The sequence below is a fragment of the Danio rerio genome, chromosome 15, assembly GCF_049306965.1.
Source record: "Danio rerio strain Tuebingen ecotype United States chromosome 15, GRCz12tu, whole genome shotgun sequence".
Classification (NCBI taxonomy): domain Eukaryota; kingdom Metazoa; phylum Chordata; class Actinopteri; order Cypriniformes; family Danionidae; genus Danio; species Danio rerio.
Window position 1 is genome coordinate 35194424 of NC_133190.1, and position 18577 is coordinate 35213000.

Below are 18577 nucleotides of genomic sequence, written 5' to 3' on the forward strand. Positions count from 1 at the left end.
TTTACGGATTTATATATATTTTTTGGGAAGTCGTGAGCATCTAGATAATTCTAGGAAAATACGACAGTACGTTGGGAAGCGTGCAATCCCGATAGGGAGGACGCTGCGGAGGCCATCCGTTACCCAAGGGGGGATAGATGGCAGAATTTACATATGGACTAGCCCTAAAAGGGGGAGTACGCATAGCAAAAGAGTGGTTAGCGGGGAGGGAAGACACGGGTCCGCCCAGGGGGGGGGGACTTAACCGTGGCTGAATAAGCATATGGGATCGCCTAGTGGGGACCACGCATAGCAGGCACCTTTACCCAAAACGCGGGCTGACCAGCGGGCAGACCTACAACGTAGTGGGCCAGCAAGTGACTGCTCCGCTGAGTCAGTGCTGGGGGCCACGGAGGAATCTGCAGGGCTCACCTGACGGGGAACTTTACTGACAGATAAAAAGGCGCACGTATCTCCGTGTTAGGGAAAATGGCGCAGCAAGCGTGTTTCAACACCCTACCGAATTGTTTCCTCAATCACCAAGGGTTACCTAATACCCTTGAGGAAACCGGCTCCACTCGCAGATTGTAAAACCTTGCAAATGTGTTGGGTGTCACCCAGCCCGCAGCTCTACAGATGTCTGTTAGAGGGGCGCCGCGTGCGCGCGCTCGAGAGGATGCGAAGCTCCGAGTGGAGTGCGCACGCGCTCTCGGGGGACGCGGCTCATCTCGGCTCTGATAGTGAAAGAAAGGCATCCACAATCTAGTGGGAACTTATTTCGGTACGGCACTTCCCTGCTGCCGACCGCTATAACAGACGAAGAGCTGCTCAGATGATCTAAACTCTGAGTGCGGTCCGGATAATACGCAAACGCGAACTGGACAATAAATAAGGGCTGGGTCTGCCTCCTCCGAGGGCAGCGCTTGCAGGCTCACTACCTCGTATTAAAACGGAGTGGTAGGAACCTTGGGCACATATCGCGGGCGGGGTCTCATACGTGAGAGAAGCCAGCCCAATTACAGGCACGAGTCACTGACCGAAAAATGCCTCCGGGTCCCCGACCCTCTAATCGATATCAACGCGACCAGCAGAGCTGTCTTCAGGGACAGAAATATACTGAGTCGAGGATCGAAGGGATCTGACGCGGCTTGTGTAGCGAGGGCGAGATCGTAAGAGGGCATGAGAGGGGGCGGGGTGGATTAATTCGCTTAACGCCCCTGAGGAACCGGATGATGAGGTTATGCGTTCCCACGGTGCTGCCAGCCACCGCATTATGAGAGCGGAGATGGCAGCCACGTAACCTTGAGTGTGGAGGGCGACAGCCTGCTCTCCAACTTCTCTCGGCGTAAAGAAAGCACAACGCTGATCTGGCAAATTACGGGGGTCTTCTCAGCGAGAGACACACCATTCAGTGAATAGACTTCACGTCAGGGCATAGGCGCGCTCGGGGAGGGGGCTCTAGCCCGAGTGACGGTATTAGCCACCGCAATCGGAGGTTACCTAAGTCTTCCTCGCGTCTAAAAATCTCCAAAGATCGGCGAGGGTGCCAGGTGGTGCCCTGTCCCTGAGAGAGTAGGTGCTCTCTCGAAGGGACTGCCAGGGGAGGGCTATCGCGAGGGAGAGCTCTGACATCCAGGTCCGGTTGAGCCAGAGGGGCGCAACCAGCAACCTGTTCCTCGTCCTCCCTGACAATGCACAGTAACTGCGCGAGCAGGCTCACTGGGGGAAACGCGTATTGCGCGTGCCCCGAGGCCAGCTGTAAGCCAGTGCATCCGTGCCGAGAGCACTCGGTCAGGGAAAGAACAACTGGCAATGAGCGATCTCGGGGGAAGCAACAGATCGATCTGGGCTTCCCCGAATCGCGCCCATATCAGCTGAACAGACTCGGGGTGGAGTCTCCATTCTCCAGGACGCAAGGCTGCCGTGAGAGCGCATCGGCTGCACGGTTGAGCTTGCCTGAATATGAATGGCGTGCAGCGATTTCAGCCGCGGATGACTCCAGAGGAGCAGACGGCGGGCGAGCTGAGACATGCGGCGAGAGCGCATACCCCCTATACGGCTGATATACGCCACCGCCGCCGTACTGTCCGTCCTGACCAGCACGTGTTGCCGCTCCAACACCGGAAAAAAACGGTGGAGAGCGGGGAACACTGCCAACAGCTCCAGGCGATATGCCAATGCAACTGGGTACCTTTCCACAGGTCCGCAGCCGCATGCCCGCAACGCACAGCCCCCCAGCCCGTGTTGGAAGCGTCTGCTGAAACGACAACAAGACTGGACGCCTGTTCTAGAGACACCCAGGCCTGTAGGAACGAGGGGTCGCTCCAAGGGCTGAGGGCGCGGCGACACAGCGCAGTAACAGAGACTCGGTGTGCGCGCGCGTGCCATGCGCGTCTGGGGACTCGATCGTGAAGCCAGTGCTGAAGTGGTCTCATATAGAATAATCCGAGCGGCATGAAGCGGCTGCGGATGCCATATGCCCCAGGAGCCTCTGAAATAGTTTCAGTGGGACCACTATTTTACTGTCGAGCTCTCTCAGACAGTACAGCATCAGCTGAGCGCGCTCTCCGGAGAGGCGCGCTGCCATGGTGACCGAGTCCAGCTCCAGCCCGAGAGAAGAGATCCTCTGCACGGGGGCGAGTTTGCTCTTTTCTCGGTTGACCTGAAACCCCCACAGGTGGAAGTGCCAGAGCACTTTGTCTCTGTGCATAATCAACTCTGTGCATAATCAAGAGAGGGCAAAATTCAGCCTGTCGTAAGAAATTGAGTATGCAGATGCCCGCGAGCCGAAGGGGCGCTGAGGCACCCTCCGCGGGCTTGGTGAGGACCCGCGGAGACAGAGAGAGCCCGAAGGGGAGGGCTTTGTATTGCCAAGCTCGACCTTCAAACGCAAACCGCAGAACTGTCGGTGGCGAGGAAGAGTGGAGACATGGAAATACGCGTCCATCAGGTCTAATGCTGCAGACCAACCCAGAGGACGAACGCACCGGAGGATGCGCTTCTGCGTGAGCATTCTGAACGGCAGCTTGTGCAGGCAGCGGTTCAAAACGCGCAGATCTAGGATTGGCCGTGACCCACCGCTCTTTTTGGGCACGATGAAGCGTGGGCTGTAAAACCCGCTCTCCATCTCGGCTGGAGGGAGCGGCTCGATTGCATCCTTCGCCAGGAGGACAGCAATCTCCTCTCGCAAGACAGGGGCGGACAGAGGGCTGACCCTGGTGAATACACACCCGTGACTTGGGGGGCCGTTTCGCGAACTGAATCGCATAGCCGAGTCTGATTGTGCGTATGAGCCACCGCGAAGAGCTGGCCCGCGCTAACCAGGCAGGCAGAGCTCTCGCTAATGGACTCATCGCTACAATCGCTGACGTACCAGCAGTGGGGCAGCGCGGAGTGGGTGTGCTGATCCGGGAAGCTCGCGGGTCCCACGGAAAAGCTGGAGGTGAGATATTTGCTCTCACTCCAAACCCGAGCTCCGGAGGGGAGGCTCGAGGGGTGGGAGAAAGGAGACCGTCCTCCCAGCGCTCGTGAGCCACTGGCGAAACGCACCGAATCTGCAAGCTAGAAAGCATAGCGTCCCAGACTGGCAGATTTCGGGCTGTCACATCTGGGGAAGTGAAAAGTGCCCTTTCATAATGTTTTCATGGCAGTAAAAAGTGCCGTTGGAAATGGGGCCCCGCCCTCCAGCGGGGAAAGAGCAAGTTCCCTCTTCTCCAGATGGCCTGTCCCAGGGGCGCTTCGCGGTCCGTTGCCGGACTTAGCGGCGTTCTGGGCAGGGGGGCTGCCTGCTTCCGAGGTGCCCGACGCGCTCGCTTCGCCAGAGGCGTGTGCGGGGGCGGAGCAGCTCTCGTAGGCGGGCGCCTTCGGCGAGGAGCAGGTATGAATGGCACGGCGGGCGGAGCGGGCTACGGACCGCCGATAAGACATCACCCACCAACTGCTCTCTCACCGCCTTGAATTCCTGGGTGAATTCACAGACAGTGTCGCCGAACCTGGCTGGGGATATGGGGAAGTCAAGAAAGCGGACTTTGTCGACTTTGCGCATATCAGCCAGGGGTGGCGCTCCTGGACCACTAATGTGGACATCGTCCTCCCCAACGCACACGCAGCGGACTCAGTAGTCCGAAGAGCTAAGTCAGCGGCGGTGCGAAGCTCGTAAGCCTGGGTTGGACCCACCCTCGTGCAGCTCGGCCAGCGCCTGCGCTTGGTAGCGCTGGTAGGTGGCTATCGCATGCAAGGCGGAAGCAGCCTGGCCCGCAGCTATGTAAGCTCTAGCTCCGAGGGAGGTAGATAACTTACAGGCTTTGGATGGGAGACGAGGCGGACCCCACCAAGAAGAGGCGCCGCGCGGATTTACCGCCATCGCGCACTCAACCTGAGGAATCGCCACATACCCCCTGGCTGTTTCACCGTCAAGAGTGGTTAGGGTGGAGGAACACGCAGCACGAGCAGAAAAAAGTGCTTTACAAGACCGCGTGAGCCTACTGTGCACCTCCGGGAAGAAGGGAACGCCCCTCTAGTCGGTCCGGCCGCGGAGCTGGGGGATAAACCATCTCCAACCCACGGCCGAAGCAGCCCGGGAAAGCACGGCTAACATGTCCGTTTCAGGATCCGTAGTGACAGCGCTCACCAGCCCGAAGGGGGCGAGCGGGTCTGGATCATCATCGGACAATGAAAGCCCACCCTCCGATGCCGCGGTGGACATCTGGTCTCCGGTGTCATCGGGCGTAAGGGCTACCATCTGTTAGACGGATCGCTTCCCCCGCCCGAAGCTTGGATGGAGCGCTTAGAGGAGCGGGAGGTCCGCGGGCCCGTGGGCGACGGATTATCTCTCGCTGAAACCCTCAGATCTGCCCGAGTGCCCGCTGCAGAGCAGGGGACAACTGGGGAGGTTCGCCCTTTTGCAAAGGCTAACCGCGATCTTGCGCAACAGTCATGGCATCGCAATGACGTCATGAACTGCCCGCGAGCAGCGCATTAACATGCTGGACCCGCAGACATGCAACGCAGTGCCCGCGCCCATCATCCGAGGACAGGAAACCACCGCATCCAGAAACGCACAGTCGGAGCGCCGTCCTGATAAGGACGTGCTGCACGACTGTGTTGCTCTTTCTGTGAAGTTTGCAACTTTATACGCACCGCTCTGGAGGACCGGACCCAAAGAACGCCAGGCAAGGGAGAAACCCAGCTCGACCGTCTGCCACTGCGTGTACACACTCTGGACCGGGAGAATGCTCTCGTTCGCTCAGAATCGCTGGTCACAGCAGGAGGAACCCTCATCGACTCGATCAGAAAGTCTCTGAAGCGAAAAGGATAGCGTCTGCTGCGCCAGGTGAGCTTATATACTCAGTTGATTGCTTATGCCGCTCACCTGCGCAGGCTTGCGCTGCCAATTCATTCTTAATTGGCCCGTTCAATACTCTTTCAGACGAGTAGCTTCTGAACCGAACCTCCCAATGCGTGGATTTTACAATCAAATCCACTTATAGTGCTGAAGTTCCCCCCGAAGGGGAACAGTATTTCACACGTCATGACTTAACAAGCGGATAGTTGTTTTGGTTGGCACTCACATGCCTGTAAACATACTGTATGATGCAGATGACATCAACTACTGTATATCATACATTAGCATTTCGCAGTTTACGCAAAAACGAAATAGGTATAAAAAATAAGTAAACAACTATTTACAAACTTCATTTGTTATTTTTGTATTAAAGGCAATAAATTAATAAATATTAACTTATACATTTTAAAAATATTTAAATTCTGCTTTAAATCATTTAACTTCATTGCATTTATTTATTTATTTTTTGACATTGTGATATTTTTCCCCTGCGACATACATTGCAATATAAATACAATTTCACCAGAAGAATTAAATAGCAAATTTAAGCAAAGTCATTACTTTAGATTGATTGTGATGATATTTATAGGGGAGTAAATCATAAATATACTTTTATACAATTAATTATATACAATTAATAAACTACAGTTATAAATAAACAACGGAGCAAAAATTAAAGTGAAAAAAAAACATGCTTCATGGTTTTCTGAAGAGAGCAACAAAATTCAGACACAGAAATTGAATTATCAAATGTAAAATAACAGCATGGTTATCATCATATAAGTAATTTAATACAATTAATCTTCTTTATGCACTACTAACATGCTATAAACAGGGTTCTTACACCTTTTCCAACTTCAAATTCCAGCACTTTTCAAGCAGCATTTGTGTGCTTTTCCAGCACCTATTAACCTTGGTTAAATACGTTTAAATATGTTGTATGATTTTTCTTAACATTTAAATTCATTGTGCTATTTTAAAAAACACAATATGACATTTCAACTCAAATCGTTGAGTCCTTTAGAGCATAGAATTATTGGAATAGTTCTCCCAAAAATGATAAAAACAAACAAACAAACAAAAAAAGTTCAGTTATTCGATGAAGTATGTTTTTAAGTTTGGTCTCTTTCTACCTAAAGTTGATATCTCAAGAAATGAGCTTAAAGTCAGATTTTGTCTGGGTGTAGTATTAATCGTTTGTTATTTTTTACATTCATTGGATTGACATTTCAGGTGCAAAGATGCATTCTGGGTGAATGTCTCATGTAGCTAATAGTGCCAAAACAATCTGAATTTGAATTGTGTTCATTTGAATTCTTAAAAACTTTCATCATTTTCTTGTCGGCTTAGTCCCTTTATTAATCCGGGGTCGCCACAGCGGAATGAACCGCCAAATTTTTATGCAGCGGATGCCCTTCCAGCCGCAACCCATCTCTGGGAAACATCCACACACAATCACACTCATACACTACGGTCAATTTAGCCAACCCATTTCACCTGTACCGTATGTCTTTGGACTGTGGGGGAAACCGGAGCACAGAAACGCCAACTGAGCCGAGGCTCGAACCAGCGACCCTACTGCGCCACTACTGCGACCCTACTGCGCCACTGCTTCGCCCTCTTAAAAACTTAAAACTGTATTTTTACATACTCAATATCTGCAGTCTTTAAATACAGAACCAAAACAAATCTGAAGTTTAAAAATATGTCTATAAAAATCTGACTTAAAAAATTAAGTTGTCTTAAGTTTCAGATGTTCAATAATCAGGTTAAGAAATACAAATTCAAAACATTTCTAATAGGACATAATCAGTTTTATTAACTTACAAATGTAAATAATTCAATTAAACACAATTCAAATTCAGCTTGTTTTGGCTTATTATTAGCTCCATAAATACACACGTGGTAAACATTTTGCAATAAAAACACGCACGACAACAATTTATGCACTCGCACATATGCTTCCAAATATATTTTGAGGTCACATAGATAAAATTGTGCGCATATGAAACCATGAAAACAGTCACAATTTCGAGCCCTGCAAATTCAAGCAGGTTCAAGCACTTTGTCCAAAATCCAAGCACTTTTCTAACCTTGAAAACACTATATTAAAAATCAAGCATTTTCCAGGATTTCCAGCACCAGTAACAACCCTGTATAAACTCTCTTAAGATACTGACAAAGTCACCGGCCTTAAAGACACATGCAAATGATAAACTTCTTAAAATTTATAATCATAATAAACATTGCATATCCTGCAATGTGACTACTGCGAACCTACACGTTGCAGTATCGATGCTCAGACGATATATTTTCCGGAGCAGACAAGACTAAGTTTAAACTTTCTCTTTTTTTCTCTAAAAGGGTAACCTTGTCGCAAATGCCACATGGTGTGAACTCCAAAGTGAACTTTTGGTTAGCAGTCCATGTGAGTCTTGGAGTCCAGAGATTAGACTCTGAAGAGGAACAAGAGAGCACAAGGTGTCATTCGGGACAGTGTACTGTACTGTAAATGAACCAAGTTTGAAATTGCTTTCAAACATGGGCACTTTGCCCATGTGCTCTTGCACAGAGGGCTGCAGGCACCAGACTGCATTATGTCTGAGATTCATCAGCTGGGCAGTGTTTAATTTACAGCGAAAGAAATATGAAGCACTAAAGCTGTGGTACATCAATTCCCCTCTGACTGAAAGAGCCACAAAGAGCCGCAGGTCTCCAGCTGGCACCCGCCTATTAATTTCTCCATCAGCCCCTCTTGTGCTTAAACTTTGGAGTGGATTTCATCTGTGTGTTTTTTTTTTTTTTCTTTCTGAGAGGGTGTTACATCCACACTGCTAGCCTATCTTCAATATTTGATGTCAAAACATTTCTCTTCAAAGGGGCCAGCTCATAAAAATGTAAACCCATCATTTTCAAATGCCCATAAGGTAACAGCAACTTTATTTACTGTCAGTAGCCCACACCAACACCACCCAGCCTCCAACTGTGCTAAACTCCCTTGAAATATTCAAAGAGAATCCTAAAAAAGGAGCATATTTAGAAAGGGGAAGCACAGTGGCAAGTTGAGCATGTCCCCTGCTAGTTTTGACATTTACAACTTTTTATAACTATATTAAGCTGTCCAGATATGCCTGAGAGCACTGAAAGTCCTTTCCTGTGACTGGGCGACTTGAGTAACACAAGCATGTTTGTTTGCTTATGTATTGGTGTAAAACATTAGGCCTTTTTTACCTTACAGTGAAAATGTTGTATCAGTCTTATTAAAAGTCAAAAACATCTTACAAAGGATACTGATGTCATTCTTTAACAGCCATGTGTTCTCTTTTTCAGATAGCTTTTAAATATTTTAAGACAATCCTCCCTGGTGCTCTTTAGAACATTGTAGTTATTATTGGGTATCATGTTCATTACAAAGAAAGGTAATCCCTCCAATCTTTATTCACCCTCATACACAGGCTGCTCATGTCCATATAATTAAGACAAAACAATCCCTCAAAATGGGGAGAAAAAGAAACACTACAAAAGTAGAAATAAAGTGAATAAAGTAGCTAAATAAAGTGTGACCACCTACTCTTACACTGTACAAAATGCTGGCTTCCAGATTGATTGGGACAACATGATGGAATGAAGTGACCTTATTAGTTTTTACTAAGTTTATTGGACACGATGAGGTCAGATTTCTGTCTTCAAATCCATCCCAGAAAGGATCAACGTTCATCCTTTTTCTCATTACTTTCTTCATATGATTATTTGAATCAATTTTTAACCTTTGAAATGATTTTGACTAATAAATAAAGTTAAACATATCCTCATTTCAGGAATATATTTAGGATTGTTCACTTGTAGTATCTTTGTCCCTATCTCTGTCTGTCAAAACTCTATTTTCAGGAGCTCCCGAATCAGGTCAAAGATCATCTTGACTCTTGAAGAATTAGAAAGAACTGGTTATGTTGTTATTAGCTATGTGATAATTATGGCTAAATTAATATTTGCCATTTTAAGTGTTAAATCTTTTAGGTAACACTTCACTTTTATGGTCCATTTGAGTATTAGTAGACTGTCTGCTTAATATCTGCTGATACCGCTCCTTCAACAGACATTTAAATGACTATAAGAAACTATGCTAGTACATGCTAACTTACACAAACCGCAACCCTAACCATAACCCCAACCTAACAGTCTACTTATAATCTAATGAGAGTTAGCTGGCAATGTAACTTAATCCAACAAACAAACTATCAAAATAAAGTGTGACCATCTTTTAAAGGTAATTCCTGTCTATTTATGCTGCCAGTTTGGATGTAAATATAGGTAGGTAGACTGTTTTTTAACAATGCAGTTCAGAATTGTATGCACACATCTACGTGGAAATACCTCAACCCAACTATTACATTTATAATTATCAATAAGCAGCTATTTAGAAGTTTATTAAAGCAAAAACATACTACTGAGTGGCCAAACCCATATTATGTAGCTTTCAATCAGGGTTTTTTTGGGAACATTTATAGCTTGAAGACCAGCTGACATATTTTTATTTATTAATTTTTCCACAAAAATAGGGGGTCGATAGACATTTTATCATGTGGAAATGAGCACCCAAGATATTCCACAAAAAAAGATCACCTTCTTCTGTTACACAGAAGAAAGAAAGCCCTTCGGATCTGAATTGACATGAGGGTGAATAAATGATCACAGAATTTTCATTTTTGCATAAAATATCCCTATAAGATAGTATTCTGACATGTATGTTAATCCATTATTCTCTCACATACTATCCTAACGCATTAAGCATTAATCTACCAGAAATGCAGATTAATTTAAAAGATTTAAAATATTATAACATACAGCAGCATTACATTATCATCAAAGACTCACCTTGGGTGAATGTGGTAATAGTGGCGTTGCCTTTCCCCAGGTCAATCAGGTAGCCATGTTCAGCTCCCACTGTAATTTTAAAAGTCACTGCTCCTTGAGGGCTGTCTCTGTCCTCTGCCTTTAATGTTTTACTAGTGATCAGAAATCCAAGGTGACCAGTAGAAAGAGTTCTTAAGGTTGTGCCACCTTTATTTGTCACAACCTGCGGAACTCCATTGTCAACTGAATAAATAGTGATTTTCATCATTTGGGGTTTGCGAGTGGCATAAACCGTGTCAGGGAACACGTAAAAGTCAGTGTGGGTTCCATCGGTAACAGTAAACGAGAAGCTATCGGATGCAGACTCGGTTCCATCATGCTTGTAGCGGATCATGTTTTCATTCAGGTCCTGCTTGGTGAAAGAAGTGACGGATCTGGTGTTATTAAACAACAACTTGCCATGCACAGGCACTTGAGTAATAGTGAACTTTAAAAGCTGGTCGGCTGTATCACGATCCTCCACCGTCAACTCAAAAGGAGTGATCAGCTTACTTTCACCTTCATTAACAATAAGTCCGTGAATGGTCACTACTGGTTTTTTGTTGTCCACATCTGTAATGGACACACGGAAAGTACGGAAAACTGGATTGTAACCATCGGTCACTTCAAACTCAAAGCTGTCCATCTTCACCTCATCATCTGCAGTGTGAATGTAGTAGATTTTATTCCCGGCTAGTTGAAGCTGAGTGAATGAACTTATGGGCATACTTGGTATGTCGGTGCACTCTAAGTGTCCTCTTACTGGGGCACGAGTGATGGTGAAAACCAAATGCTCATCAGGGCTGTTGTAATCGCTGGTGCTGAGCAGATCTGTGGTTAGAGTTACCCTTCCTCCTTCTTTTAGAGAAACACCTTTGCTTATTACATCTGGGAACACCATATCTATCCCACCCACAGTTACATAGAAGTATCTGTCAATCAAAGGGTTAATGCCATCAGTAACATCAAATTTAATAAGGTCACGAACTCCCTCTTGTCCATTATGAATGTACATAATTATATCTTGGTCGACCTCATTTTGTGTGAAGTTCATTCCGACGGTTATGTTCTCAAATAGTCCAAATGGTGTTCGCTTTTGTAAAATACCTTGATTCGGACCATAACGGATGATGTAGGTCAGAGTGCTGTCTTCTGTATCCAAATCAGTGGCTTTTAACACTTTATTGTTGATGATTTTGACCTCTCCGATTTCTATTTCAAGGCCATCATTAATCGCCATCCTTGGTGTTTCATCATCCACCAATATGACCATGATCATAACGGTTTTCTCCACTGTGAATTTACCATCAGTAAGAAGAATTTCAAAGCTATCCTCTGTGGTTTCTGAATCATCATGTTCGTAGACAATACTTGAAGCCTCTCGTATCTGTTCGAGAGTGAAGTTTGTGACAGGAATTGTGCCTGAGGTTAGCTGATTAAGGATAAATCCATGTTTCGGAGGTTTTGAAATAATAAATGTGAGCTCATCCGCTGGAACGTCAGCATCGGCGCCATTTAATATTGGAGTGTCAATCACAATGTTCATGCCCTCCATCACAACAAACTCTCTCATATAGATCTCAGGCTTCTCATCATTGGATGGGATTATGACGATTGGGAAAAAGTGTCTCTCGGAAAAGTTGATCCCATCTGAACACCTGAAAGTAAACCTATCTTCAACTGGCTCGACTCCTTTATGAATACTTTGCACATAATAAATGTGGTTTTCCCGAATGTCTTTGATGGTGAAAGCACTGATGGCAATCCCTGATCTGGATTTTTCAGATCCTGGTGCGGGGGAAATGTTTTCTACATAACCTGAAGTGGGCTGCACAATAATTGTGCAAAGGAGATCATCATTAGGGGTGTCAATGTCATTGGCGCTAATGTGCGAAATTGCTATAACATTTTTCTCACCCTCTACGACGATGAACTGGGGGCCCACGAACACCTCCGGAGCCTGACTGTCCAATGGCAGAATGGTGACCTGCACGCGAACCCCTTTGATTTTATTCCCCCCAACTGTCCATTCATCAGACATATCGGTGAGTGTCAGATTGAAAAAGTCTTGTTTTGTTGCCAAGCCAATTTCTCCAGTATTATGCGCATACACTACCAAACCACTGATGATATCTGCTTGAGTAAACCTATTGGATGGCACACCATTTACTAATATTTCACCAAACACTGGGGGATCCTCCACAATAAAGGTCAGCCTTAGGTCATCGGTGTCCTCATCTCGACCTTGAATAACATTGGTTGTGATCTCAGTCGCTCCGTTCTCTAAAACATCTATATAGGAGCCAATAGTTCCCTCTGGAAGGCTGATGATTGGCGCTTCATCGTCAATAGGCTTTACGCTGATCCTGACGGTGATTGTGACAACATGGACACCATCACTGACATCCAGCTGAAAGAAATCACTAGTTGACTCATCCCCATTATGAATGTAAGATATTCTGCCATTCGATATGTCATCCAAATTAAACGAATTCCCTTTAGTCATGTCGGTGAATGTGTACTTGACCTGACCATGCTGTGGAGGCTGGGTGATTGTAAACAAAATCTGTGAGCTGTCCGTGTCGGCATCTGTGGTGTCCAGCTCAGCGCGTGTGATGACGTGCATCCCTCGTTCTTGCAAAGTAAAGCCCGTGTTGGTGATCTGCGGAGGTTTGTTGTCCACAGGCTGTAAAAATATGGTGAAAACTCCACTGGCGCTGTTTCCTGCTGTATCCTCGACTTTGTATTGGAACTGCACCACGTGTGGGGTTATTCCAAGTTCTAGATCGGGAGGCTTGTAGGCAATCTTGTGATGATTTATCTGCGCCTGAGTGAACTCATTGACCTCCAAAGTTGGACTCTCGGTTAAAACGATGCTTCCCAGAATGCCAGGGCTGTTCTCATCTGTGTCAGCGGGTGGTTGGGTAATTGTGTACTTCAAATCCCTGTCGTCAGAATCCAAATCTGTGTAGCGCAAGAATTTCTTTCGGAAAAAAGTGAGATGGTATTCATGAACAGTCATTTGCAAGGTGGTCCCAGGATACATATCAGGGGGGATATCATCAATGGGGAGAACTTTGATGATGAAAGAGTTCTCTCCTGACTGGTTTGGTGGATCATTGTCATCTTGCACACGGAAAACAAACTGATCCATGATGGTTTTTGTATTGTGTGGTCCGATATGTCTATAAAACAACTTGCCTTCTGTGATATCATGCTGGAGCCATTCGGTCACTACTTTCTCATACATCTCATCCTCTGCGTTGAACCTCCATGTGGACGGATCCTCTGGTGCATCTGATTGACGAAGTATCACTTCTCCGATGTTAGAGTAAGGAGGCACCATGATGAATTTGATAGTTGAATCCTCAGAGTCTATATCTGCCGCACTAAGCGTTAAAGAAGAAATAGGCATCATTTGGTTTTTAAACAAAACCAAACCGGTGTTGGCATTGATTATAGGAGGTTCGTCATCAGTTGGCACCACTGTAATGGGAAACAGAAACTCAACTTCATTTTTGCCATCTGTCATTCTGAAAATGATATTATCGCTGTACGTATCGCTGCCATCATGCTGGTAGATCACGCTTCCCACATCGAGGTCTGCTGGAGTGAAGAATTTTTGCCTGGAGCCCAGAACTGTGAGCTCTCCATGGCGAAGCCCATTAATAACCGTGATCTGAACATAATCTAAATTGTCCTCATCACTAATTTGTAGATTTTGTGAGCTTGACAGTGGCCTGGATTGACCCTCATAAAGCAGCTGCCCCGTATTACGGGTCACAACTGGTGCTAGAGTGTTCATAGGCTTAACCACTATCATAAACGCAAAGGGGTCCGATATAGCCCCCTCAGTGTCTACAACTTCAAATTCAATTTGGAAAATTCTCTCCGCATCTGAGTCCACAGCGGGAGGCTTATAGGCTATCTTAAGCTCTTTCAGGTCTGCTTGATAAAAAGACGTAATGGGCAAATTCCTGTCATCCGTGCTCACAATGTAGCCCTCCTCAAAGGACAGCGGGGAAGTGATGTTAAAGATTAAATCATCAGGATTAGATTCCACATCCTCAGCAGCAAGCATGTCGTGGGTTATAGCCGTCATTACGAACTGATCGACTTCCATCATCATCATTGCTACAAAACTTGGTTTGGGAGCCGTGTTTTCCTCGCCCTCCTTTATGAGCACTACAATTTGGAAAAACTCTTGCTTCAGCACATTCGCTTCTTTGTCTTGTAATTCTAAATACATGGGAATATAATCTCTGTTTGGGGAACGATGTGCAAAAGTATGCTGATAACGAATGTCCATCCTGACAAATTCATCACAGTCTACAGGTTTCCCCAATTTTCCATTGTCAACCAGCTTTCCATATCGAGGCAATGAGCTGCCACTGGCCAGAGATGTAACTTTGCACAAATGAGCATTTCTGTCATAAGTGAACTCCAGGATTTTCTTATCAATAGGATTACTCAATCCAAGCAGTTTTTCTACAACTACAGGCATGTGTTTGGTGAGAATCTCTAGCTGAGTGAAAATCACCTCCACCTCCATCATAAAGGGAATGATAACTGTATCAGTCTGAGTGTCATATCTGAGCTGAAGTCTTACTCTGTCTTTTGAGGGGCTCCTGGATCCAAAATGCGAGTATTTTACATCATTGGGACCGAATTCACAAGGAAACTTTTTCGGGGACAGCTGTCCAGGTCTCTGTGACAGTGGGTCATTATCCAGAACCGTTACGGTGCACTTGTCTCCGGGCTGAACTTGAATAACCAGATCATTGATTGGATCAATAAAGACAGATCTCCCGAAAGGAACTCGTATTCCATTATTGGCAACGAGAATAGCATCCTCTGAAAGTTCAGACCTTAAACCGTAGGTTAATCCCAAACTCTCAAAGCCCTGTGAAGATGCATCGCGAATCAAAGTCAATGTAATGACAAACAAGTGCACGTGAAACGATCTTCGGTGCCGCTGCTCTGTTCTACTCCCAGCCATTTGTAATGTAAACAACAGTTACTATTTCACCTTAGAAACAATCCGTGGAAGTGTGAAAAGTTAAAGCGCGCAATAGAAAAATCTCCCATTCGCATCCGCGCAAAGGTGCATCTTTCTCCCTGAGCTGCTCGCACTATGAATAAACTTCATGCCTCGCGGAGCCGTGAGAGGGAAATCACGCCCCGCTCTCACGCGATTGGCTGACGTTCACGGTGGAATGCGTTAGAGCCGCTCTGATTGGTCGCTCGCAGTGTCACACAAAGGCAAGCGGGGACAGATCGACATGTATTGAGAAGGAATAGTTGTGGCGTATTATGGCAAGCCGTTTCGGCATTCCCTCTTTTATCCAAACTAGTACATAAGTATATGTTGCTCTGCCTTTTATTTGTTCATTAAGATCAGAAACTGTATTTCCCATCAGACTTTAAGCATCCGACTGCCACATATACTAAATAAAACCTTTTAGAATTGAATAAAATAAATACACTGAGCTAAGCTTTGAAATAAACAGAAATGACCAGTCTAAACAGGTTATGGAGGGGGTAAAAAATGAAAAATAAAGATGTCTGAGAGGCAGAAATTAATTTACAATTGTAAAAATGATTTTTTTAAATTATTTTGAACCAGAACAAAACAGTTTTATCTTAAAAGTAGAATAAAAATTCCCCTCCTAATAAAGTATCTTCTATTTAATAGGTTCTGTAATAATTAAATTGATTAATTAACTTTATATGAATGACCTATACTATTTATTATTATCATATTATTATTATTTAGAGGCAATGATATTTGCTTAATAATAATAATAATAATAATTTTAATAAAAATAAAAATATAAATAATACAATTCAAACAAAAGATTAAGCATGCAAAAGGATGTGAGGTCATAATAATTTCTACAATTGTCTGATATGGATTATAAGCATCCACTTTGCATTATGCCAGCTCTCTCTGGTGGTGAAAAGGAAAATCAAGAGCGGTAACCCTACAGTTTTTTTCTTCACAACATAAGCAGTTGTGCTGGATGAACAAAATTAACTCTAATCCTACACTGTTAAAATTAAAGAAAAACATCCTATTTATTTAATGCAAATATCTTCTTCATTTTATTTAAATATTTTTGGCCACATGATAAAAGCCACCAGTTATGTAATCTGGCAAACAACATGCTGTCTTCATAAAATAATGCTTCTCACAAACACAGAATGATCTGCTATTTAAGAATAGAATCTATTATATATAAAACATTATGTAAATCCCCTGTAGCAAAATATTCAGTGTCACTCAAATATTCCTCCATTGTTCTATTCCACCTGAGAGGTTTTTAGAAAACCCTATAAATGAAACTTTAAAATCAGGCATGTCAGTTATTTAGGTCAAATGTTCCTTGGGACGAGCTGTATTTCACACATGTGATGGGCTTTTATTGACTGATAAGACATGCACATCTTTCTGTGCAGCTGACAGCGGATGTGAGAGAACAGAGCAGGTGCTGGAGAGAGAAAAGACAACATAATATATTCAGTCTGAATGCATACCTTTAAATATTATTCCAGCAATGTCATTAATTCTTTGTAATATTTGTAATGCTTGCATGGACGCATTCTTGTTTACCATTTCTGAAGTGCTTAACAAAATAATAATAATATTTTGATAAGTACTGCAGATATGGGAGACAAATAATGTCAGTCATTATTGCTGATTGGAAAATAGCCATGCATTATTCATAATAAAACTTACATAATCAAATACATAATATTACCACACCACACCTTTAGCGACATACAGTAGACATTCAACGGCCACTTTATTAGGTACACCTGTCCAGCTGCTCGTTAACGCACATTTCTAATCAGCCAATCACATGTCAGCAACTCAATGCAATTATTCATGTAGACATGGTCATGATTATCTTCTGCTTCCCCAGATATGGGAAGAAAGGTGATTTAAGTGACTTTGAACATGGCATTGTTGTTGTATTTCAGAAACTGCTCATCTACTGGGGTTTTCATACACAACAATATCTAGGTTTTACAGAGAATGGTCCGAAATAAGAATGGCCAGACTGGTTCCAGCTGATAGAAAGGCAACAGTAACTCAAAGAACAGGAAACTGAGGCTACAATTCACACAGGCTCACCAAAATTGGACAATAGAAGATTGGAAAATAGTTGCCGGGTCTGATGAGTATCAATTTCTGCTGCGACATTTGGATGGTAGGGCCAGAATTTGGCGTCAACACTATGAAAGCATGGATCCATCCCATCCTGTATAAACGGTTAGGGCTGTTGGTGGTGGTGTAATGGTGTGGGGAATATTTTTTTGATAGTACCAACTGAACATCGTGTCAACGCTACAGCCTACCTGAGTATTGTTGCTGACCAAGTCCATCCCTTTATAACCACAGTGTACCCGTCTTCTGATGGCTATTTCAGCAGGATAACGCACCCTGTCATAAAGCATGAATCTGCTTGTGAATCTCTGGTTTCTTGAACATGACAACGAGTTCACTGTACTTAAACGGCCTCCACAGTCACCAGTCCTCAATCCAATAGAGCACCTTTGGGATGTGGTAAAACTGGAGATTTGCATCATAGATGTGCAGCCAACAAAGCTGCAGCAACTGCATGATGCTATCATGTCAATATGGACCAAAATTTCTGAGGAATGTTTCCAGTACATTGTTGAATCCATGCCATGAAGGGTTAAGGTCGTTCTGAATGCAAAAAGGGGTCCAACCATAATATTCCTAACCATTGATATATTATATTATATTATATTATATTATATTATATTATATTATATTATATTATATTATATTATATTATATTATATTATATTATATTATATTATATTATATCACATTAAATTATATTATATTACATTATATCACATTAAATTATATTATATTATTATATTAAATTATATTGTATTATAATACCTTATATTACATTATATTGTATTGTATTATATTATATTACATTAATTACATTATATTATATTATATTATATTATATTATATTATATTATATTATATAACATTAAATTACATTATATTATTATATTATGTTATGTTATATTATATTAATTATATTGTATTATATTACATTAAATTATATTGTATTATATCATATTATATTATATTATATTATATTATATTATATTATATTATATTACATTAAATTATATTATATTACATTACATTACATGATATTATATTATATTATGTTATGTTATGTTATATTATATTATATTATATTATATTATATTATATTATATTATATTATATTATATTATATTATATTATATTATATTTTTTCCTACAGTACTATATCAGATATCTCTATGGGCATGCAGAACACA

General features: G+C 43.4%; 1 protein-coding gene across 2 annotated transcripts in view; it reads right to left on the reverse strand.

Annotated features, from left to right (window-relative positions):
* The window catches only part of frem2b (FRAS1 related extracellular matrix 2b), a 159828-nt gene extending 144476 nt beyond the window's left edge, over window positions 1–15352 (reverse strand). Inside the window, exon 1 of one of the 2 annotated variants that reach the window (XM_005157636.6) lies at window positions 10199–15352. In XM_005157636.6, the coding sequence (XP_005157693.1) occupies window positions 10199–15215 (5017 nt within the window). In that variant the 5' untranslated portion in view covers window positions 15216–15352. The remainder of the gene's footprint in view (window positions 1–10198) is intronic. The other variant, NM_001137661.1, reaches the window with a different exon arrangement.
* Between the last annotated feature and the right edge of the window lie 3225 nt (window positions 15353–18577).